Raw genomic sequence first — 24,899 nt, 5'->3', positions numbered from 1 at the left:
GAAAATTTAATGATTGATTGTGAATTATTTATAGAAGAGAGAACTTTTGTGGTCATTCTGTAAAAGGAGTCAGCTGTGGGAGAAGGACATTTACACTGTATTCATGTTGTCAGGACTTAGCTAGTAGGAATGACTAACTGCAATACTGGAGACTTCCACCACATGTACCTCTTTATAAAAACATCCACAGAGCGTGTTCTTAGCTAGTAGGAATGACTAACTGCAATACTGGAGACTTCCACCACATGTACCTCTTTATAAAAACATCCACAGAGCATGTTCTTATACAGGCAGTGAACATGAAAGTGATTTGAAAATCAGTTAGGACAACCTGGGTATGTAGCCTTCCTATTGTTACAGTGAGGATAGGCTGACGAACGTTCCCATGAAAATGAGACACACTAGTGTGATCTGCTTTTTCCAGCCTGCTTGGCTTGTTGCTCAATGATGGCCTGCTGCTGCCTTTTGTTATTGTGTTTGCTGTTCCTGTTGTTACATTTAAAGTTGCAGCTGTTGCTGACACATTTTCATGAATCCTGAATCCATATTAACTCAAATTTGAACTGCTATTCTTACTTGTGCACTGAGTTTCAGTCCTAGTTGCCACTGCAACACCTCATTAGTGTAACAAAAGTAATTTATTTCACTGCTCTTTAAGCAACATAAAAAAAAAAATAAAAACCAGTCTGTAAAGGAAAACAAATGGAACTAAGGTAAACTGCTTAGCTTTTGTGGACTCCTCCATGAACCACGGACATTGCCGTTAGTGGGGAGGCTTGCGTGCCTCACCAATACAGATAGCCGTACCGTAGATGCAACCACAATGGAGGGGTATCTGTTGAGATGCCAGACAAACGTGTGGTTCCTGAAGAGTAGCAGCAGCCTTTTCAGTAGTTGTAGGGGCAACAGTCTGGATGATTGACTGATCTGGCCTTGTAACACTAACCAAAACGGCCTTGCTGTGCTGGTACTGCGAACGGCTGAAAGCCAGGGGAAACTACAGCTGTAATTTTTCCCGAGGGCATGCAGCTTTACTGTATGATTAAATGATGATGGTGTCCTCTTGGGTAAAATATTATGGAGGTAAAATAGTCCCCCATTCGGATCTCCGGGTGGGGACTACTCAGGAGGACGTTGTTATCAGGAAAAAGAAAACTGGCATTCTATGGATCAGAGCGTGGAATGTGAGATCGCTTAATTGGGCAGGTAGGTTAGAAAACTTAAAAAGTGAAATGGATTGGTTAAAGTTAGATATAGTGGGAATTAGTGAAGTTTGGTGGCAGGAGGAACAAGACTTTTGGTCAGGTGAATACAGGGTTATTAATACAAAATCAAATAGGAGTAATGCAGGAGTAGGTTTAATAATGAATAAAAAAAATAGGAATGCGGGTAAGCTGCTACAAACAGCATAGTGAACACATTATTGTGGCCAAGATAGATACGAACCCCACGCCTACCACGGTAGTACAAGTTTATATGCGCACTACCTCCGCAGATGATGAAGAGATTGATGAAATTTATGATGAGATAAAATAAATTATTCAGATAGTGAAGGGAGACACAAATTTAATAGTCATGGGTGACTGGAATTCGAGAGTAGGAAAAGGAAGAGAAGGAAATGTAGTAGGTGAATATGGAATGGGGGTAACGAATGAAAGAGGAAGCCGCCTGGTAGAATTTTGCACAGAGCATAACTTAATCATAGCTAACACTTTGTTCAAGAATCATAAAAGAAGGTTGTATACATGAAATAAGCCTGAAGATATTGACAGGTTTCAGATAGATTATATAATGGTAAGGCAGAGATTTAGGGACCAGGTTTTAAATTGTAAGACATTTCCAGGGTCAGATGTGGACTCTGACCACAATCTATTTGTTATGAACTGTAGACTGAAACTAAAGAAACTGCAAACAGGTGGGAATTTAAGGAGATGGGACCTGGATAAACTGACAGAACCAGAAGTTGTAAAGAGTTTCAGGGAGAGCATTAGGGAACGATTGAGAAGAATGGGGGAAAGAAATACAGAAGAAGAAGAATGGGTAGCTTTGAGAGATGAAATAGTGAACGCAGCAGAGGATCAAGTAGGTAAAAAGACGAGTGCTAATAGAAATCCTTGGGTAACAGAAGAGATACTGAATTTAATTGATGAAAGGAGAAAATACAAAAATGCAGTAAATGAAGCAGGCAAAAAGGAATACAAACGTCTCAAAAATGAGATCGACAGGAAGTGCAAAATGGCTAAGAAGGGATGGCTACAGGACAAATGTAATGATATAGAGGCTTATCTCACTAGGGGTAAGATAGATACTGCAAACAGGAAAATTAAAGAGACCTTTGGAGAAAAGAGAGCCACTTGTATGCATATCAAGAGCTCAGATGGAAACCCAGCTCTAAGCAAAGAATGGAAAGCAGAAAGGTGGAAGGAGTATATAGAGGGTCTATACAAGGGCGATGTACATGAGAACAATATTATGGAAATGGAAGGGGATGTAGATGAAGATGAAATGGGAGATATGATACTGCATGAAGAGTTTGACAGAGCACTGAAAAACCTGAGTCCAAACAAGGCCCCGAGAGTAGACAACATTCCATTAGAACTACTGACGGGCTTGGGAGTGCCAGTCCTGACAAAACTCTACCATCTGACAGATGTGAAAATTACCGATCTATCAGTTTACTAAGTCACAGCTGCAAAATACTAACCCGAATTCTTTACAGATGAGTGGAAAAACTGGTAGAAGCCGACCTCAGGGAAGATCAGTTTGGATTCTGTAGAAATGTTGGAACACGTGAGACAATACTGATCTTATGACTTATTTTAGAAGAAAGATTAAGGAAAGGCAAACCTACATTTCTAACATTTGTAGACTTAGAGAAAGCTTTTGACGATTTTGGCTGGAGTACTCTCTTTCAAATTCTGAAGGTGGCAGGGGTAAAATTTCTTTCCCCCAATTTGTACAGAAACCAGATGGCAGTTATAAGAGTCGAGGGGCATGAAAGGGAAGCAGTGGTTAGGAAGGGAGTGAGTCAGGGTTGTAGCCTATCCCTAATATTATTCAATCTGTATATTGAGCAAGCAGTGAAGGAAACAAAAGGATAATTCAGGGTAGGAATTAAAATCCATGGAGAAGAAATTAAAACTTTGAGGTTCGCAAATGACATTGTATTTCTGTCAGAGACAGCAATGGACTTGGAAGAGCAGTTGAACGGAATGGACAGTGTCTTGAAAGGAGGATATAAGATGAACATCAACAAAAGCGAAACAAGGATAATGGAATGTAGTCGAATTAAATCGGGTGATGCTGAGGGTATTAGATTAGAAAATGAGATGCTGAAAGTAGTAAATGAGTTTTGCTATTTGGGTAGAAAAATAACTGATGATGGTCAAAGTAGAGAGGATATAAAATGTAGACTGACAATAGCAAGGAAAGTGTTTCTGAAGAAGAGATATTTGTAAAAATTGAGTATAGATTTAAGTGTCAGGAAGTCATTTCTGAAAGTATTTGTATGGAGTGTAGCCATGTATGGAAGTGAAACGTGGATGATAAATAGTTTAGACAAGAAGAGAATAGAAGCTTTTGCAATGTGGTGCTACAGAAGGATGCGGAAGATTAGATGGGTAGATCACATAACTAATGAGGAGGTACTGAATAGAATTGGGGAGAAGAGAAATTTGTGGCACAACTTGACTGGAAGAAGGGATCGATCGGTGGGACATATTCTGAGGCATCAAGGAATCACCAATTTAGTATTGAAGGGCAGCGCAGAGGGTAAAAATCGTAGAGGGAGACCAAGAGATGCATACGCTAAACAGATTCAGAAGGATGTAGGTTTCAGTAGGTACTGGGAGATGAAGAAGCTTGCACAGGATAGAGTAGCATGGAGAGCTGCATCAAACCAGTCTCTGGATTGAAGACCACAACAACAACAGCAACAACAACAACAACAACAGCAATGTATATCTAGAAAAACGAAACTAAAACACTACACCACAGTGTCACTACCAGAATGTTTATATGGATCAGAATGCCTAACGATGAACTATAAGATGGACATACTAGAGGTACTGAAAAGAAGGATTATTAGTAAAATAATGGGTGCAATAAAAACTGCAGATGGTTGGAAAATAAGAAGTAATCAGGAGATCTACAAAAATATAGAGAAAACATCTGAAGTAATGGCCAAACAAAGATTAACCTTTTTCGGATGCCTCTACTGAATGGATGGAAATAGACTAACAAAACAAATACTCCTATATTTCTGGAAGAAGAAATCGACAATAGCATGGATTACAGAAGTAAGGAAAGATTTAGAAAGAAACAACATCAAAGAATCAGAAATAGCAGAAAGAAACAATTTTAAAATTAAAATACTAAATTTGCAAGGCTTTCAAAGCAGAAGAAATAAAAAGTCAGGAGCAACATGAACAGAAGAAAAGAAGAGACTTTATGGGGATAAAATGAGGGAATACTGGAAACATAGGAAACAACAACAAAGGAAGAAGAGGAACTGAAGTTGTTAACATGATCCTAGTTGGTCAATACAATTGTTAAAAAAGAAGTCTGTGCTCTGATGTTATAAATGTAACAGATAGCCAGCATAAAAATCCTCCAAAAAAATTGATAGTCCTGACAACCATCATATCCAATAGATAACCTCAAGAGAGTCTTAATCACAGCCAGGTAGAATGGTGCATGGTGTCACCAATAGTCATCAGCAAGAACAAGTATGGTCTGAAGTGGCCCGCCCAGTTAGACGTGTTGTCTAACGCACTGCTTTCCGGGCAGCAGGGCATGCCGGTCCCCCCCACGAATCTGCCCGGCAGATTAGTGTCGACGTCCGGTGTGCCGGCCAGTCTGTGGATGGTTTTTTAGGTGGTTTTCCATCTGCCTCAGTGAATGCGGGCTGGTTCCCCTTATTCCGCCTCAGTTACACTATGTCCGTGATTCCTGCGCTAACACTTTCTCCATGTACACATACGCCATAATTACTCTACCAAGTAAATATTGAGTTTACACTCATCTGGTGTGAGACATTTCTGGGGGTTCCACTGGGGACTGAACTGCACAATAACCCTGGGTTCGGTGTGGGGCGGTGGTGGGGTGAGTGGACTGCTGTAGCCTATTGTGGGGTTGTGTACCACTGTGGGTTACAGCAGAGAGAAAGCCTCTCTGTCATTTCTAGGTCCCCAGTTCCATACAATACAATACAATACAATACAATGGTCTGAAGTGATCGTGCTGCACTAGATGTCAAGTATTGTTAGCCATATGACTAAATGGTTCTACCCATGTGATAGCATCCTTATGTTGCCTTGTGGCAATTGATGAACTCTGTCGCAGCAATGAGCTCAAGCTATTGATGCCACAGTTGAAACACATAGATATAGCAAAGTGCTCAAATAAAAATGTAAAATGAACTTTTATCTGCATTCACAATAATGTGCTGGGTTGGCACATAAGTTCGTAGCATTTTTCTTTTCCATGTTGGTATTCCAGTTGCTATGGGTTTATTTATTGATTGTAATTTTTTATTTATAGTTCATTGTTGTTGCTTCAGTTTTGTCATTTAGAGATAACCAGTGGAGCTGTGGTTGCTAGAAAATGGAACGCCTATTGGAGAAATCGAAAAATTTCTGACATATTCTTCTGTATGAGCTCAATAGAGAGTGCCTACGGATTACATTTTCTAATTTACATTGTGTTGCATGCTTCTCACAACTCATAACCACACTTGTATGGGTGCTGATGACCTCGCTTACATTGAAACATAGCTATATTAACTGTATGATTATTAACTTTTTTTGATCAGTACCAAAAGCATAAATTTTATTTCAAAGAAGATATTTATTTTCAGATGATTGTGTACACCTATAACTGGTCAAAAGATAGAGTGGAAAATTTGAATAAACAGGTTCATCTCTTGGGACAGTGGCTAAGTGCACGTTCAGGCCTGCTCACGTGCCTGACAGCACAAAAACTTGGACTGTTTCACAATCAGGAAGTTGCTCGAAAACGGCATACAGGTCTTCATCCTCAGGTACGACCTAACATATATTCAGGCTTGTTATTTTTCTCTTTTTTTTGATAATATTAGTTGACACCATACAACTGGAACATACTACAGTAGGCAGTCTAAGTAATCACTATCTAATTTATGAACTGTGACAGTTAAACCTCCAAAATGCTTGTAGTAAAGATAATAATAATAATAATAATAATAATAATAATAATAATAATAATAGGTGATCCATACTGTCACCAATAAGCTGAGTGTTTTCTGACATACATGAACTTGCCTTTGGTCAGCTCACTAATCAGCCAACTATAAAAAATGACAAGGGAAATTATGCAAGATTGTTCAAATGACATGGAATGAATATAAAAAATGGGAAGCCATAGGTTAATAACAAATTTTGTATGAAAATTCCAAATAGTGTGAATAAAAGGTAAACTTAAAAATAACAAGCTTGCAGTGAATGTGCAAAGAACAAATTCATGACATTTCACTGACACAAACAATTTTTAAAAAAGAGTGTTGAGATATACACAATATTTTGATATAAAGTCAATATGAATCTCAGTACACTCACATTGAAAATTCAGCATGTAAATACTGACAGAAGAACTGAACATCATAAAGGAAAAACTGGAGCAAATTTTTAAAAATTATGTGACAATACAAATTATTTTGAAAATATAATTTTTGTTTTCAAATTTCATTAAGCTTTTTAAGGAATTTTCAGATATTCAACCTCTATGAAAGGTTTCAGTTTCCAATATGGCACAAAAACAAAATATTAGAAGGTTATGTGAAAAATTAATTGTTTAGCCTCACCAGTCATAACACACAGTTCAGAATAGTATAATAATAATAATAATAATAAATAATGACAGTAATAATAATAATAATAACAGTAATATTTATGCAACATCAAATAATCAGATGCAGTCTGTAGAAATAAAACTGTTTTCAGGACATTGTACAGATTATTCTTATGAATATATCAGTTTACAGTTTATAAACTGAAGTTCTGTGTTTAAAAAAAAATTACATTTTAATACAGTTTGCATTTTTTAACATATTAGAAACAGAGTACAGATTTTGTTATCATTAGATTAATTATGAATTACATACAACTGTGAGCCTGACATACTTACAAAGCATTTTTCATAAAGATAAGGAACTCATATAAGGAATAAATGGATTTTCAATTAAAATTCTGTTTAGAAAGGCTGTGAGATTTTCAGGTAGGGCATTCACTAGCTGGAGCCCAGCATGAAATTCATAGCTGTTCTGTGGCTATTTACATGGTTTCTTAATCTTTGTGTGGTATTATGCTGGTGTAGGTCAGTTTGGATTTATTGTTTTCATAAGCAAAATTACTTTTAATACATATACAACTGTAATGGTATGCTCACCTAACTTTGGGAACAGTATCCGACATGATTCTCTTGGTTTGGCACCAGAAATAATTCTTACAGTTTTTTTTTCTCCAGTGTTAGAAGTGTGTTTAGGTTTCAGTATTCTCATGTAAATAACTTTCTCAGTTACCTTAGAAAATTCATGTAAGATTGAGATGGGTCAGTAGTTTTCAGTTTTAGATCTATCCCCTTTCTTCTAAATTGGGGTTGCTTGTGCCATTGTTAGATTGTTTGAGAAACTATGTGATGCAACAATATGATTTACTGCTGTGGCCATTGCATCAGAAATGTTGCTAGCCACCTTTTTAATGTCACTAAGTGATCTTGCCATGTATTTTATCTCCTTGCTGTTAGCTTAAGCTGAGTATATACTTTGTTTAGCTGTAATGGCCGTGTATCTTAAATGGAGATTATTGAAGTGGTCATTGATGGATTTTCCAACAGAAGAAAAGTACTTATAAAAGCATTTGCAATCTGATTTTGCATTTGATGATACTCCCCTTATAGTTGATGGTAAAATCACTGGCTGATTTGTCCTTACAGTTTCTAAACGAGCTGTGGCAGTTTGCTGGAATTTCTTAACATCATTGCTATGTATTTACTTTTAGTTTCTAACAGTAGGTCTTTGTAATCATAATGATAGTTCTTAAATTCCACCTTTATCCTATGATTATTGCCATCCTTGTATGTTTCTTATCACTGTGTAAAAATACAGCTGAGGTGGTTTTCATAAGTCATTAACATTAGTGTCAGCTTAGGTGTTTGGTATAGTCAAAATTATTTTCTTATCGCTGTGCTGTGGCTCCCTGTCAGATTCAACCCAAATTCTGAAGATATTTGTGGCAGTGCCTCTGGAGGACAAGCTTAATTCCCAGATCTGAGATTTACCAGCTTGTTAATTCATTGTAAAACTCTACAAGTTGCCTTGTTTTTATGGCATAAATCTATTCAACTTTACCAAAGTTACTGTCAATACCAAGTTGTTAAGAGTAGAGTGCACATCATACAACTATAGTTTCGAGAATTACTAATAAGTTCTGTGTTCATTACATTTTCAGAACAGTGATTTCAGTTTTAATAACCTTCTATTTAGTGAATATATATTATTCTATTCTGCAGGAGATAATCTGAGTTGTGACTTCATTTCCAGTTCTGATACTAATAGTCATTTGCATAGTAAGTTCTCTAGTTACTGGGATGACTAAAGGGAGAGAGGCCATTCATTTCGCAGAATTATTTGTTAAGACAGTTGACCAAACTAAAATTTTTGATGCCTGCAAGTCGATAATATGTTGAGGTTTAACAGAGGTCAAGCATAAAACACAACTTTTAATGATAAGGTATTGTGCTTCAGAAACCTAAGAATAGATCTTGAATTTACAGGGTAATAAGAAACAGTCTGGGAAGTTAAAAGGATATTGCATGGTAGGTTCTGCTGAGAAATGATTGTTAAGAAAAAAATTCAATATGTTGTGCCATTTCTGAGTTAATTAGCATTGAAGTTAGCCAATCAGGATGCTATGCACGCAAATTTAGGAGGCCACAAGATACAGTTAGTATCACTTGTTCTCATAGCATAGATGATAGCACATGGGACTGCTCAGCCTTTGGCTCGGGTTTGATCCTTACTACCTTCACATGTCCAATTTTTGTATCACTGTCATTTGCAGTTTTAGGAAACTGAACAAAGAACATGTTTGGCAACACTGTCTTTGGTGGGTCACTTGAATTTGCTCTCACAATGGCCTGATTGGCTAACTTCAATATGCTAATTAACTTGGAAATGATGCAACATATCAAATTTTTGCCTTGGCAGTTATTGCTCAGCATGACATATCGTGCAAAACTCTTACAAGCTTTTCAAACCATTCCTGACAACTGTGTACAAAGAGCATTGAAAAAGTTTCCATTTGGGAACGTTGCTGCAGCATATGTGCAGCATAATGTAACTACAATGCTGGTGTACAAGCAGTGGCATGTAGGCAATGGATTTGTGTGGTAGTCATGTCTTTCCAAAATGCGTGCGGTAAATGCAGAAATGTGAACTATGGTGACGTTGTTACCAAATGCATTCAAACGGTGCCAACGTGTGTTATTCTTTTCTTGGCTGTTGAAGGACAAACAGTTGTAGACATCTATTGGAGAATGAAGAATGTGTATTGGGCAATGTCTGTTGAAAACCAATTGCAACAAGAGGTGCTGCTGCTTCACTATAACGCATGTCCACATATCACAAATGTTGTAAGGCAGAAATTATGTCAGCTGAAGTGGGAGACACTTGAGCACCTATCCTGTAGTCTTGATCTCTTCCCATGCTACTATCACACCATTGGTCCCTTAAAAAATGCCTTGAAGGGTCAAAGATTCCTGCCTGATGGGGATGTGCAGCAGACAGTTACAGACTTCTTTATGCGGCAGGACACAGTGTTTTACCAAATGGGAATGTCAGTTTGATGATTGCTTCAATCCTCACAGAGATTTTGCCTGATTGGCATACTGATTCTGGACTGTACAGTCTTCAAATGGAAACTTTTTGCTATACTAGTGTTTTCCACACCATTGTAAAGAAACTATTGTAAAAACAGAAGCTGTATCATTAGCAGTTCTAGCATGTACCAGCCTCATAACTTCAAAATTTTCTTGCACATATCATGTTTACTCATTGGTTCATATGTAAATGCATTATTAGCTTCACAGATTGTACACTATTTTTGGATGCTGTGTAATACATTTTTTTCCAAAATTGAAACTTATGGACAGTCACAGATCCACATGAATCAATACAAGCATCTCATGAACATTGTTATCCTTCATTACTTACACTGACATCATTGCTGACTGCATACTTGAGTGGCCCATATTTTTAAACATAGCAATGGGATGCTATACTGATATTCTGTTTGTGACACATTTCCTAGGTAATATTGCCTAGTACACTACTATTCTTGCATCCCACAGACTAAACTATTTTGTCTGTTAACGGATTAAAGCACATTCCTCTACATTGATCAGAGTGAATGGTTCCAATGAATAGGACATACTATGTTTTCTTACCGTCCGTACCCTATCCAAGTTTATTCTCCACCTCAGATGACCTTGTTGATAGACCATTAAATTTCAATCTCCTTCCCATCCATTCTTGTTTTGTGCATGTAAGTTACACATCTTGAAAAGTCTCATAATAAAAACTTGTTTATTGCAGTTCTCCATGGTAGAGTATCCTGTATAAGTTTCCTCACATCTGCATGACTACTGCAACCTTCAAATTTACTGTACTCAAGCCTTGGTCTTCCTCTTCCCCCACACTTATGCCCTTTACCAAATTATCAATTTCCCAATGTCTTGGGATATGTGCTCTCGACTTATTACTCTTGTCGTCAAGCTGTTCCATAAATTTGTTTTCTGCCCAATTCGATTCAGTACTTATCTGAGCTACGTACCTAATCTTAAGCATTTTTCTATAGCAGCATATTTCAAACACTTCTTGTCGCTTCTTGTCTGTACCACTTATTGTCCTTATTTCACTTGCATATAAAGCGACAACCCAGAAAGATATTATCAGAAAAGCTTTTCTTGCTGTTATCAGTCTGCAATTTATCCTCTCTCTCATTCTGCCATTGTCTGCATTTTGCTCCCCAAATGGCAAAACTGGTCTGTTACTTAAAGTGTCTCATTTCTTAATTCAGTTTCCTCAGTGACACTTGATGAAATTCAGCTACTCTCCACTACCCTTGTTTTACTTTTATTTGTGTTCATCCTATAGTTTCATTTCAATACGTAGTCCTTTCCATTAAGCTGATCTTTGAAATCCTTTGCTGTCTCTGACAAAATTACAGTGTCATTTGGAGATTTAAAAGTTTTTATTTCCTCTCCCTCAACTTGAATTTCTTTTCTATAAGTCTCCTTGGTTTTCTTTAATGCTTACTCACTGTTCACATTGAATAACATGGGGGATAGGCTACAACTCACTCCCTTATCAACTGCTGCTTCCCTTTCTTATCCATCAACTCTTATAACTGCAGTCTGCTGTCAGACCAGTCCTTAGTCACAGCTAGATAAGTGCTATGTGATGGAGTCATGGAGAAAATATTGGAGACTATTTCAACACTGTTCTGTAACTGTTCACAACAATATTGACTGTGAGACAACACTGAAAGTAACATCACACCAAGTAATGGCAAATTTCTTCTGGAAAGCCTGGCAGACAAGCAAACCTAGGTTCTACAGTCTCTGCTAAAGCCCGAGGACTTCTTGTTCCACTGGTTTAGCAGGTACACAGACAATTATTTCTAGAAGTGAGTGATAACTCGGTAACAAATGTAAAGTCCATACTCCAGGTTCCAGGAGAGGACAAATGCCCTCCGTTGCCCCCACTTGTGGATGCATATGGACACCACAGTGTGTTACTAGGAATGTTGCTATTGGCGGTGGTATGTCCTTGCTTCTCTTTGATCATTGAACTGATGTATCCAGTCAGTTAAATAAGGATCCACAGTATAACATGAATTCTGAATTGTAAAACAATGGCTGTGAAAGGTAAAAGAAGTTATAAATGACAGATGAAATTTTTAGGATGGATTAACATAAAAACCCAGACTTTTGGATCCTTAGTCTGGCATGTAACTACTGAGAGACTGACCCTTTAATGCCATTCTACACTGGTGAGCCTAAAGAGTCTGACCATCTGCTTCATAGGAGAAATTCTGTTCACATATAAAGGCTGTTAGTGGTACCAAAGTTAGTGTCCAGACTCTCATGGACAAGACAGGAACTGATATTAAGAGTAGTCTATCAAATGCAGAAATACTGAACTCAGTTTTCAAATGTTTTTTTAGAAAGAAAAATCCTGAGTTTAACTTTTGCATCACTTCAAAGAAGAGGGATCTAAAATTGGTATTAGTGATGTTGAGAAACAGCTGATATGGCTAAAATTGAACAAAGCTTTAGAGCCCGATGGAATCCCTGTCATATTCTAACCAAATTTCTTGCTGCATTAGCCCATCGTTTAACCATAATCTATGGTAGATCGCTTGAACAAAAAACTGTGGCCAGTAGTTGGAAGAAATCACAAGTCACACCCATCCACAAGTAGAGTAGTAAAAGTGGTCCACAAAACTACCATATAATATCATAGACATTCATTTGTTGCAGAATCTCACTATATATTCTGAGCTCAAACACAATGAGGTGTCCCAAACAGAATGACCTCCTCCACGCCAACTGGGAAAGGTTCCAAAAACATCGATCATGTGAAACCTAACTCACATTTTTCTCTTATGACATCCAGAAAGCCATGGACTGAGGCAGTCAGGTAGATGCAGTATTGCTTGCTTCCTGAAAATCATTTGGCTCAGTACTTCTACATCTACATTTATACTCCGCAAGCCACCCAACGGTGTGTGGCGGAGGGCACTTTATGTGCCACTGTAATTACCTCCCTTTTCTGTTCCAGTCGCGTATGGTTTGCGGGAAGAATGACTGCCAGAAAGCCTCTGTGTGCACTCGAATCTCTCTGATTTTACATTCGTGATCTCCTCGGGAGGTATAAGTAGGGGGAAGCAATATATTCGATATCTCATCCGGAAACGCACCCTCTCGAAACCTGGACAGCAAGCTACACCACAATGCAGAGCACCTATCTTGGAGAGTCTGCCACTTGAGTTTGCTAAACATCTCCATAATGCTACCATGCTTACCAAATAACCCTGTGACAAAATGCGCCGCTCTTCTTTGGATCTTCTCTATTTCCTCCATCAACCTGATCTGGTACGGATCCCACACTGATGAGCGTGATGAGTGTTTTGTAAGCCACCTCCATTGTTGATGGACTACATTTTCTAAGGACTCTCCCAATGAATCTCAACCTGGTACTTGCCTTACCAACAATTAATTTTATATGATCATTCCACTTCAAATTGTTCCGCACGCATACTCCCAGATATTTTACAGAAGTAACTGCTACCAGTGTTTGTTCCGCTATCATATAATCATACAATAAAGGATCCTTCTTTCTATGTGTTCGTGATACATTACATTTGTCTATGTTAAGGGTCAGTTGCCACTCCCTGCACCAAGTGCTTATCTGCTGCAGATCTTCCTGCATTTTGCTACAATTTTCTAATGCTACAACTTCTCTGTATACTACAGCATCATCTGCAAAAAGCCACATGGAACTTTTGACACTATCTACTAGGTCATTTATATATATTGTGAAAAGCAATGGTCCCATAACACTCCCCTGTGGCACGCCAGAGATTACTTTAACGTCTGTAGATGTCTCTCCATTGAGAACAACATGCTGTGTTCTGTTTGCTAAAAACTCTTCAATCCAGCCACACAGCTGGTCTGATATTCTGTAGGCTCTTACTTTGTTTATCAGGCGACAGTGCGGAACTGTATCGAACGCCTTCCGGAAGTCAAGGAAAATAGCATCTACCTGGGAGCCTGTATCTAATATTTTCTGTGTCTCATGAACAAATAAAGCGAATTGGGTCTCACACGATCGCTGTTTCCGGAATCCATGTTTATTCCTACAGAGTAGTACCACACCTACATTTATTATCAAAGTTACAATTGTATAGGGTATCAAGGGAAATTTGTGATTTGATTAAGGATTTCTTGTTAGGGAGGATACAGCATGTTATCTGGGATGGGGAGTCATTAACAGATCTAGAAGTAACTTCAGTTGTGCCCTAGGAAAGTTTCCTGGCATTCTTGTTCTTCATGGTGTTCATGGGGTGGACAAAAATATGGAAGCACCAAAAACTCAACACATTACCGTACCTAAAACAGTGTGGGAAACCTGTTGATGTTCAGAAAAGCTTCCCATCATCTCAGAATGGGTAAATACGAGTCCTGTATAGTTTCAAATGGAATCTTATACCATTATTCCTGCAAAATAGTGGCAAGTTCAGCTAATGATGATGAAGGTTGATAGCAATCTTGTGCCCTTCTCACGAAAGTAAATGACAAAGGTTTAATAATATTGAGATCTGGTGACTGTTGTGGCAAAGAGAAATGTGACAATTCATCCTTCTGCTCATAAAACCAGTGCTGGGCAATGCTGAGCTGTGTAAACAGGAGCACTGTTGTGTGGAAACAGAGCATCCTCATGGAGAACAAATGTAATATCATGGGATGGACCTGATCAGCCAAAATGGTCACGTGATCCTTAATGCAACCTTGCAAAGTAACCATGAGGCCCATAAAATATCATGATGTGGGTGCCAAAGTCATTACCAAACCTCCTCTATAAACTCAGCCAGAAGTTGGAAACAGTGTGAAACATCCATCACACCACTTCCCAAGTAGATGTGTCAAATACTTGACACACACATATTTGTCATACCTACATGAGAAGCAAGTTTCTTGACAGGCATGGACATCCAACATCTTGTCACCTACTTGTGGTTTCACCATCCTTCAACCACTTTACATAGGCACTCATGGGAACAGCTAACCAGATTCACCATTTCCGATATACTACTTCCCAGGCACCAGGCTATAACAATCTGCCAGTGGATTTCCACATTTGCAGTCAGTATCATCGGCAGATTAATTCCCCATTCATCTCTATTCCACTTATATATTTTACTAACTGTGTCATGTGCCTGCAGCACCAACAGTTTGCATTCAGTCCCACAGAGGGTGGTGGTCATAGTGTTCTAGGTATATTTCAGAGGGGGCATTTATTATTGTTTCACAGGATGTCTTTCCAAACCTACCACTTACAAAACTGCAATTAACACACCCATTTGTTGAATGATTAATTTCTCCTCTAATGATAGTACGATCAGAGAAAATAAATACTAACAAACTGCTGTTTCCTGAAAAATTGTCAGTTACATCTTGTGGTTAGTCTTGTGGGCAGTAACAAAATCCAATTACAAGTTAGATCCTACCTTTAAAACTGACCCTCGCCCAAACAGCCTTGCATGCAGGTTGAATTTTTATCTCGGTGGATTTCAGCTCCTTGTATAATGTGACAAATGCATCACCCCCATTTCCCAGTGGCCTAGCCTTTCAATAAAACCATAAACTTACCCCACAAAACCCCTACTATATATTTCAGGTATTAACCAACTTCCTGTACTTAGTGTTATATGTACTCGACTGATTTTTAGGTGTGCTTCAAACCATGGCACTTTGTTGCAAATGCTTTGGCAGTTGATCACTACAATTTTAATAATCTCATCTGTGGGTGAAATTTCTAAAGATCTTACAGTGATACTTTGGGCTTTCCTATAGCATCTATCTTCATAATAGTAATGTATGCTTCTACAGCTCTGCATTTCTTCTCTAGCTATTATTGCTGCAGAGGGCCCAGTAGACACACCTCTGTGTGACATCAGGATACCTGTTGTGAACCTGTTAAGCATCAATAATGCTAGTAAAATATTTTTAGAGTTCAGTCATTTATTCTCAACATTTACAAGTTGTCATTCTTCTGCATCAGCCTTGGCTGTTGCTCATTCAGCTGTTTGTTGGATTCTAGCTGACATCTATCCAATCAGCTTCACGGTTGCCTGACCAGGTGATGTTTAATGACTATGGTGTCATGGCAGGTTGCCGACAACCACACACAGCCTTTGCCCAGAGTGAAGTGGTCTCTTTTTGGCTTCTGGAGTGTCCTCAGTCCCACTCCAAATTCTGTGATGTCTCTTGATGACCTATCTGCGATGTACCTGGTCTCGGTAGCCGTGTGGTCAGTTAGCCCTGGTAGGTTTCAGCACCCAGAGGTATCTGAGTGTTGAACAGATATGTGGACCCCAAAATGCCAAGTTTCTGGAGGACATAGATTCATCACAGTAATATAATCATGGAATCAAGTGCTACTACTGTGAATGCCTTCAGTCCCAATGATGAGAGCTGGGGTATTTAAAGGGAGATAGTGTGAGGCTATGGTGTGAGGCTTGGTTCGTAATGACCACATATGTCCTCCTTCTTGTGCTATATTCGCTTAACAGGCTGTTAATTGCTGTGTCAGCTCCCTGTCAAGTGCTCTTGGGAAAGATGTAGAGTTCTTTGCAACATGTCTTACGAGCTAAGAAATATACTTGTCTCACTTCCTTTGGTTTTCTGTCGCAGTCTTCTATCCGCTGAATGTGTATCCTCACTTAACAGACAGTGCCATAGTGTGTCAATGAGGTAATCCTCTGGCAACATACTAGCACACTTCCTGCTTTCCCCTCTGTCTCTGGCATGACTTGATTTTGCTTGTGGCAGTGCGAATTAGTTTTAATAATTTTTTTCCAATTTCTTCCCCTTACAATGATTAATTTGTTCTCTGTGCTGAAAGCTACTAGATAGCTTCCCCTTTTATTACTTTCTGTATCTCCTCCTGTCTTTTCCTGCTATCGAATTCCAGTCCCCCCATCACAATTAAATTATCATCTCACTTAAAACTTAAAAATCCCTTGTTTCTTAACAAACATTCTTTCAGTCTCTTCATAATCTGTGTAGCTAGTTGGCATATTTACTTTTACTACCATTGGTGGCTGTGGTTTTGTATCTATCTTGGCTCCATATCCAAACATGTAAGTGTACTGTAGAAAACAGTTATCAGGCATCTTTGTTAACTACTGCAGAGGAAAAGTTTTTTATTCCGTGGTTTTTATTCCCAAATTTATTGCTTCTAGTTACAGTCAATTATGATCGTCTTCAGGTTGTGCAAATGCTGTTTCTGGCATGACATCAGCATTTTTCATTTAATCTACAGTGTATGATAAATTGAAAGAATTCACGGTGTAGAGGTAATATATATTCGTAATACTATATAAAGACAAGTTGTTATCTAGTGTTCTTACCAAAAATCTTGAAAGGTACACCACCAATTTACTTCAAATTTTTACATTATGCTCTAATAAACATCCATATGGACAATATGTGTGTGTGTGTGTGTGTGTGTGTGTGTGTGTGTGTGTGTGTGTGTGGTTCTGTTTTCTTTTTCACAATTATTTTTAACTGTGGGGAAATCAAACCATCAGACAAATTGTTTCTCCCATGTGTATTCTTTCTCCTTATGTATAATTTTTAGCAAATATGGTTCACACAGCTATGAGAGTGATGAGGAGGAGATGGGGAGGGGGGGGGGATGGGTAGAGGAGGAGTGAGTATGTGATGCACAGAGGGAGGGGGAGGAGGAGGGGATGGGTGAAGAGAGGGGGGAGGAGGAGATGGTCTGTGAGAGAGATGGGGAAGCATTTTAGTTTGTATATACAATCCCTGTACATATTTAGCAGTTGCAAGGCATTGACAGGATTGCTAGTAAATAATATGACCACATTATTTCTTACCTATAAGGTGCAACCTCACACAGTGTCCCACATTGGACAGGTGAATAATACTGCCAGTATCTTGAGAATGGCTTACATACCAGCAGAAGATGGTCATATTGTCTTGAAACTAGAAATCGTGTACTACTTTTGCAATCTAAGACAGATATAAACTATCTTTTGTATTTTCTTGGACTGCTGTTTTCCATCATGGTGATCTCAGTTTCAGCATTATTACAGATGACTCATGTTGCAGCTTAGATACAGATGTCCATGACAGAATGATGTAGTATGATGCAATAAAACTCAATTTTGTTGGTTATACTGGCATACAGAAGAGACTGTGAGTGAGAACCAGTGTGCAGTGTCACTTGGTATGGCACAAACAACATTATCCTTGATCTCTAGGGCAATAGTAGTAATTTTAAGGAGTCATGAATCATGTAGTAGCCTGTACCTCTCAGATTCATGTGCAGATACTTTGTGAATTTCATGTCCTGGAGCTTTTTTTGCATTGTTTTAATTAGGAACATATATTATGTATTTTATTTATCAGTTCCTCTTATCTTTAAGAAGGTTTTTTTGGTATGGCAAGAGTTGTTGTTGCTTTGTGTGTGAGTGGAAGGGGAGGGAAAGTGAGTGAGGGGCAGGGGTGAGGGTAGGGGTGAATGCACACACATGTTCACATATTTACTGCATTTCAGTTTCATCTCTAAAGCTCAGATTTTGGAAGGGAGAGGAAAGTAATAATTAAACTCCCTTGTACAGTCAAGAAAAATGTTGCACAGTTATATATTATTTATTTCAGTTGTTTGACAAAAGCCATCTATATAAAGTTCTTGACCTAGTTGTTCCTCTTCTAAATTATATTGTAACTATTTTTAGTTCTGTTCACAGACACTAATGATTTCTATTTTCTGGATTCTTTCAGTGCTTCAAATCTCAGTTTCTCAGATAAATTGTTTGTCTTTTAGTTTTCTAATGCATGTAGCTGAACTGACTAACTAATAATGTATCCTAATTATTGCCCACCTGTATCCATTTTCCTCTAAACCCTCTCCAGCTGTATAACTTATTGTCTCCCCTTTCCCATACTTCTTGTCTCCCCCTTCCCATTCTCTTTCTCTGTAGTAACAAATAATCTTTTTGTAATAGACGTGTGTTATTCACGCTATTCGGTTGTCTGCAAACATATGAAGTAACTTTATTTCTTTTGTTATAGAGCATGAATATCTACATGTCGCACATGACAGAAGTGGAGCAACTAATAAAATTTTCACCAACTTCAGCACTGCTGAAAGATTTACCTTCTCGGCGTCAGATGTCGAGCACACATTCCCTCAATGCAGTAACTCGAAATGTTTTTCGTGACAGTAAAGTCAATCGACAACCCTTTAAAAATTCGTCAACCTCTGATCCAGTTTTCCATATCATTCAGCAAATGATGGAAGCACGGAATATGGACAAGAGAGGTATATTTTGGTTCAGTAATCTCACAATCTTTTTTTCACTTTCGGATATTACTATGTGTAGCTAAAAGCTATAACTCCTGCAATATTTTTCTCCATATTCTCACAAAAAAAAAGGAACATATGCTTGAGTAGGAATACAATGATTAGAAGAAAAGTTATTGGTATGGTATAGAATTTGCAATGATGTAAATGAAGTGTTGTGTTTGTTATGTTGGTACATGTTGTGTAGTAATGTAAGTTAAGTGTCAATTTAATCTGTTGAATAGTCTTATTTATTTGGCTATTTAATATAATTGTGTTGTGTGTGCTTCATTCAAATAGATGACTGGATTACCGTGCTGCTGTACTTTCTTAGTTTATCGCTAATGGAAATATATGTGCTATTCGTGAAGTTTTATAAGCAGTCTGCTCCTATGTTTTCATTAGTTAAAAGTTGGACAACTGAATTTAAAATAATACTGTAATTCTCTTTCGGTGACTGAAAAACTGCAGCCTCAGTTAAAGAGTTTGAGAAAAGACACGATGTGGTATTTGATAATCCCACATCACATCACATCACAAGTGTGTGATGTAGCTGACCTTCTAGTCATGAGGGTGGTACAGTTTGTGCAGAGTGTTAACTATGAGAAGACTTTGTTCAAGAAGCTTGTCACATTTGTTGAATACCAACCGAAGTAAAATTCAAAAATTGTTTTGTAGAAATGTCTGGATTGTTTTAAAAATAAACCTACCAAATTTTTGTATTGATTTGTTGCTGTGGGATACACATGGGTCCCACATTTTATCTCGGAAATGAGGCAGTATTCAAAGCAGTGGCTTGGAGCTTGACGTCATAAATGAAAGTTGGTAGGCATGTTTCTACATCTAAAGGATGGTGTCTCTTCAACTCTCATTCCAGTTGCATAAGAGTGATACCAGTAGTGCCACTATGAGGATGCAAATCACTTTGCTTTAAATACATGCTGTAATGGTCATGAGCATTAGATACCTTTCAGATTGCATGTGGTGAGTTGATGTTAATCAGGAATGCCTTTAAGGCAACAAAGATGCCATTATCAGCAACTCACTGAGTTTGGACAAGGTCACGTAATAGGGCTACGAGAAGCTAGATGTTCCTTCTATGTTACTGCAGATGGGCTTGCAGGAATTTAGCCACTCTTCACGATTGCTGGCAGTGGTGGTCGTGAGAATGTACAGTCACAAGAAGACCGGGCTCTGGACACTCACGTCGCAACACCGAGGAGGAAAACCGTCGTGTTCGGCATATGTCTCTGGCGCACAGTACTGCATCTGTAGCAGCAATTTGAGCAGCAGTTGGCATCGCAGTGACACAACTAACTGTTACAAATCTGTTACTTCGAGGACAGCTCTGAACCTGATGCCCTATAGTGTAAATTCCACTGACCCGAAACCACCGCCATTTGCGGCTTCACTGGTGTCAAGCGAGAGCTCATATTAGGGCAAGGTGGACTTCTGCTGTGTTTTCTGATGAAAGCCAGTTCTGCCTCAGTGCTAGTGATTGCCATGTGTTGGTTAGGAGGAGGCCAGTTGAGAGCCTGCAACCAACCTGTCTGCATGCTAGACAAACTGGACCTACACCTGGAGCTATGCTCTGGGGTGCAATTTTGTATGACAGCAGGAGCACTCTCGTGGTTATCTCACGCACCCTAACTGCAAATTTGTACATCAGTCTGGTGATTCGAGCTGTTGTGCTGCCATTCATGAACAACATTACAGGGGATGTTCCCCAGCAGGATAACACTCACCTGCATACCACTGTTATAACCAAACATGCTCTATAGGGTGTTGAGCTTTTTGCCCTTGCCTGCTCGATCACCAGATCTGTCTTCAATCGAGCACATATGGGACATCATCAGATGATAGCTCCAGTCTCATCCACAAACAGCATTAACCATCCCTGTATTTTGACCAACTAAGTGCAACAGTCATGGAACTCCATCCCACAAATTGACATCTAGCAGCTGTACTTCACAATCCATGCACATTTGCATGTTTGCATTCAACATTCTGGTGGTTACAATACTTATTAATTTAGCAGCTTTTCACATTTGCAGTGGTTTATCTTATGCTTACATTAACCTGTGATCTTGCAGTGTTAATCACTTAAATATGTCACCTTAGACAAATATATTTCATTACTGTACATTAATTATGTTTTGGTGGTGTGTATAGTAATATGTGAAACCAATCCAAGTAACACAAATATGGCTTTATTCACAAACCTCTGAACAATAATGGAAATAAATCTCTCATGACTCCACACAAGACAAAAGAATCATACAGAAGGTACAACATAAGTGACAAACAGAGCAACTGATGTTAGAGATAAAAACTGAAAGAAAATAGTGAGAGTGAATATGTAGGCATGAGTCGCCAGTAGACAGTGCAGTGGAGACTGTGCTGTGTGCACACTTCCTACAGGTGCCTCTAGTGGCCAGCCCACACTGATACAGTTGTTGGTTGATTTAAGTACACATTCATGGTAACACTACACTCAGTGCACTCACACTCACATGGACTAGTAGCAGGATATAGCACACTTCTCCCTCACTGAAGAGGGAACCCAGAAAATGGAGGAGACACCGGTGGCTCAACAAGAGACACATCCATTGTATTTGGAGTGGCAGTAGCTGCCACCGACGGTGCGGGTGGGACGATGTGCCAGGCGGGCACCAAAGCGTAGGGCCGAAATGTGTGGAGATGTGGGCATGCCCGAGGGTGGTGGGCCTGTGCAGCACCTGATGACAGTGTGCCATCACCATCTCTGTGTCATCATCAGCAGGCATGTTCTAGTGCAGAGGAGATGGGGCTAGACCCACTGCCGACAATGGATGAGGCAATGATGGCGAGGGGGTCAGTGGAGGTGGCCTGATCGGAACAGCTGGCTGTGGCAACGGACTCGAGACCGCAAATGGACCAACCCCCATTGACAAGACCCCAGGGTGCTTAATGTGTAGGAGGCTGCCAATGGGACGTGGGTGCCTCCACACAAAGCAGCGAAGTGTTCTCAGTATTTGGAAAGAAAAAAAACACAGGTCATTTCCATTTTCGAGAAGGGTTTCAAACAGCTGCACAAAACTGTAGATTTATATCTCTGCCATCAGTCTGTTGTTGAATTTTGAAACATGTTTTATGATTATGACATTTCTGGAGACTGGAGATCTCTTCTGTGACAATTAACAAGGGTTTTGAAAGTAATGATTGTGTGAATCCCAGCTCTCGCTGTTTATCCATGACAGCAGTAGATACTGGCGGTCAGGTTGATATTGTGTTCCTGGGTTTTGTTCGGTATAGTTGCACACTATCACCAAATGAACAAAATAAGAGCATATGGAATATCAAACCAGCAGTGTGATTGGATTGAGGAGTTTCTAATAAAAAGAACACAGCATGTCATTCTCAGTGGAGAGAAATCTTCCGACATAAAAGTAACTTTAAGTATACCCAAAGAGAATGTTACAATACCAGTACTTTTAACAATATATATAAATGACCAAGTGGCTAATGTTGGAAGTTTCATGGGGCTTTTTGTGGATTATACTGCTACATAAGGAGAAGTCGCATTGCTAGAAAACTGCACCGAAATTCAGGAAAATCTGCAGAGCTTGATGCTTGGTGCAGGGATTGGAAGTTAACCCAGGACATCAACAAACACAAAGTATTGCACATAAACAGGCAGATAGACCCATTCTAATATTACTACTCTATTACAGAACAATAACTGGGAGCAGTCACATTCATAAAATATCTATGAGTATGTGTACTGAACAATTTAGAATGGGACAACTGCATAAAACTAATTGCAACTATGGCAGATGACAGACTGAGAGTCATTGTAAGAATCCTCAGGAAGCTAGTCCACTCACAAAGCAGGTAGCACAGAAAACTCTCGTTCAACAGGTACTTGAATTTTGCTTGTCAGTCCGAGAGCCATGCCAGATAGGACTGGCAGAGGAAATAGAGATCAGGAATGTGTCACAGAGATGCACACCCAACTCCTCAGCAGATTCTGCAAGAGAAATGTTCTGCATCAAGGTGTGGTTTACTGTTAAAATTCTGAGAATGTATGTTCCTAGAGGGGTCAACCAATATATTGTTCCCTGTTATGTATATCTCAAGAAAAGACTATGACCATAAAATTAGAGAGATCAAGTTCACTCAGAAGTTTACCAACAATTGTTCCTCTTATGAACCATTCACAAATGGAACAGGGCAGTGTGAATGTGATAGTGATCCACGAAATACCCTATGCCACGCATTGTAAGGTGGTTTCCAGAGTATATATATGTAGAAGTTCACCCTATATTGGTATTTATGCATGTTTTTATATGAGTTAACAAATATCATGATTTGCTGAACTGGAAATTCCTGTTTACCCAAGTTTGACTGCAATCCAGTATTATTATAAGAACCTGATCAATTTGTCTCTGTTCCATACATAAACTCAAAACCTTCCACAATTTGTAAAATGTCATTTAAAGACAGCTCTGAAGGACACAATATCTCTGTGAATACTTCATTGTGTGAATACTTCATTGCCTATCACACAGCTCCTCATGATGGAATCATTGTTGGATCATTTGGATTTATCTTACAAATATGTGAAAGTGTGCTGCCTATTTTACAATTTTATCTTAGTGTGATCCACTTGTGATCTGGTTCATTTTGCTGTTTCATGTGCCTATAAAATTCTATGTGGGGGATGATGACAAGAGTTTTCCTGTCATAATATGATGACTATACTTCATACACATGGTTGAAATCTCAGCTGAATTAAAATCAGTTTATCGGTTGTCTAGTAACTCATTAGTAGTTATTAATATTTTCTCAAGTCTTATTTTGTTTTGCTTTTGATTTTAAAAGCTATATACCATAAACACATCATTGTTAACAGTTTTACACATCTTATGATCAAGCCTTCTGTTGCTAACATGTATGTTACTTTAAAATATGAACTTTTACACTTTAAAAAATTATGTTAACACCTCTACTGTAAATGGATGTGTGCTCCTATTGTGACTCACATTATACAGAAGGTAGAATGTGGAAGCAGAGTGCAGATTCAGTTTCAGTAATCTACTTCATGATGTATGTTTCAGCTTACAATCCAATTATATTTCTGTCAGGTCATTCGCTAAATCTCTGCAAATTGAAATTTCGTTGTTCTCAGGCATATAATGCTATATGTGCATGCATTTTTATTGGCATATCTTCTGATTATGAAAGATTTTGTGATATGGAATGCCACAAGTTTATTAGTTCATAACTACTGTGTTTATGTAACTTTTATGTCAAGTGGAAGTTTTCTTATGGTCATATTTCATTTCACTATTCATTTATGATGGATTGGTTCAGCACCTTATCTACTTTTTAATTTTGTAGAAGACCAGAAGAAGCTGTATATAATGTGGCAAACGCGCGGTGCTACTCCAAACATACCACTGGATGAGGATATTATTGATGTCTTTAAAAGTCATTCAAGAGTAATTCATTATTGTCTAACTCCATTGCTGTTTTTACCAAGGTAGGTCAGTGCAGTGAATGCTTTGTCGTGCAATGTCTATATTGAATACAAAGGTCATATCGTAAGTTATGATTACCATTTTTTAAGGCAAGGAGACATTAGAGTGTAGAAAGAAAACCTATGCCACTGAAAGTGCATATCCTTATAAATGTGTAGTAAAATTTATATTCTTGTGGACGAACT

General features: G+C 38.6%; 1 protein-coding gene across 1 annotated transcript in view; it reads left to right on the top strand.

The window, feature by feature from the left end:
- The window catches only part of LOC126471204 (KICSTOR complex protein SZT2-like), a 525,225-nt gene that overhangs the window by 427,148 nt on the left and 73,178 nt on the right, over positions 1–24,899 (top strand). The window contains exons 30-32 of the mRNA XM_050099318.1: positions 5,858–6,040; positions 18,922–19,171; positions 24,575–24,716. Of these exons, the coding sequence (XP_049955275.1) occupies positions 5,858–6,040; positions 18,922–19,171; positions 24,575–24,716 (575 nt within the window). The remainder of the gene's footprint in view (positions 1–5,857; positions 6,041–18,921; positions 19,172–24,574; positions 24,717–24,899) is intronic.

Source organism: Schistocerca serialis, chromosome 3 (assembly GCF_023864345.2).
Source record: "Schistocerca serialis cubense isolate TAMUIC-IGC-003099 chromosome 3, iqSchSeri2.2, whole genome shotgun sequence".
NCBI classification, from domain to species: Eukaryota; Metazoa; Arthropoda; class Insecta; order Orthoptera; family Acrididae; genus Schistocerca; species Schistocerca serialis.
Note: the sequence above shows the minus strand (reverse complement) of the source record. Positions and strands in the feature narration are given on the sequence as shown.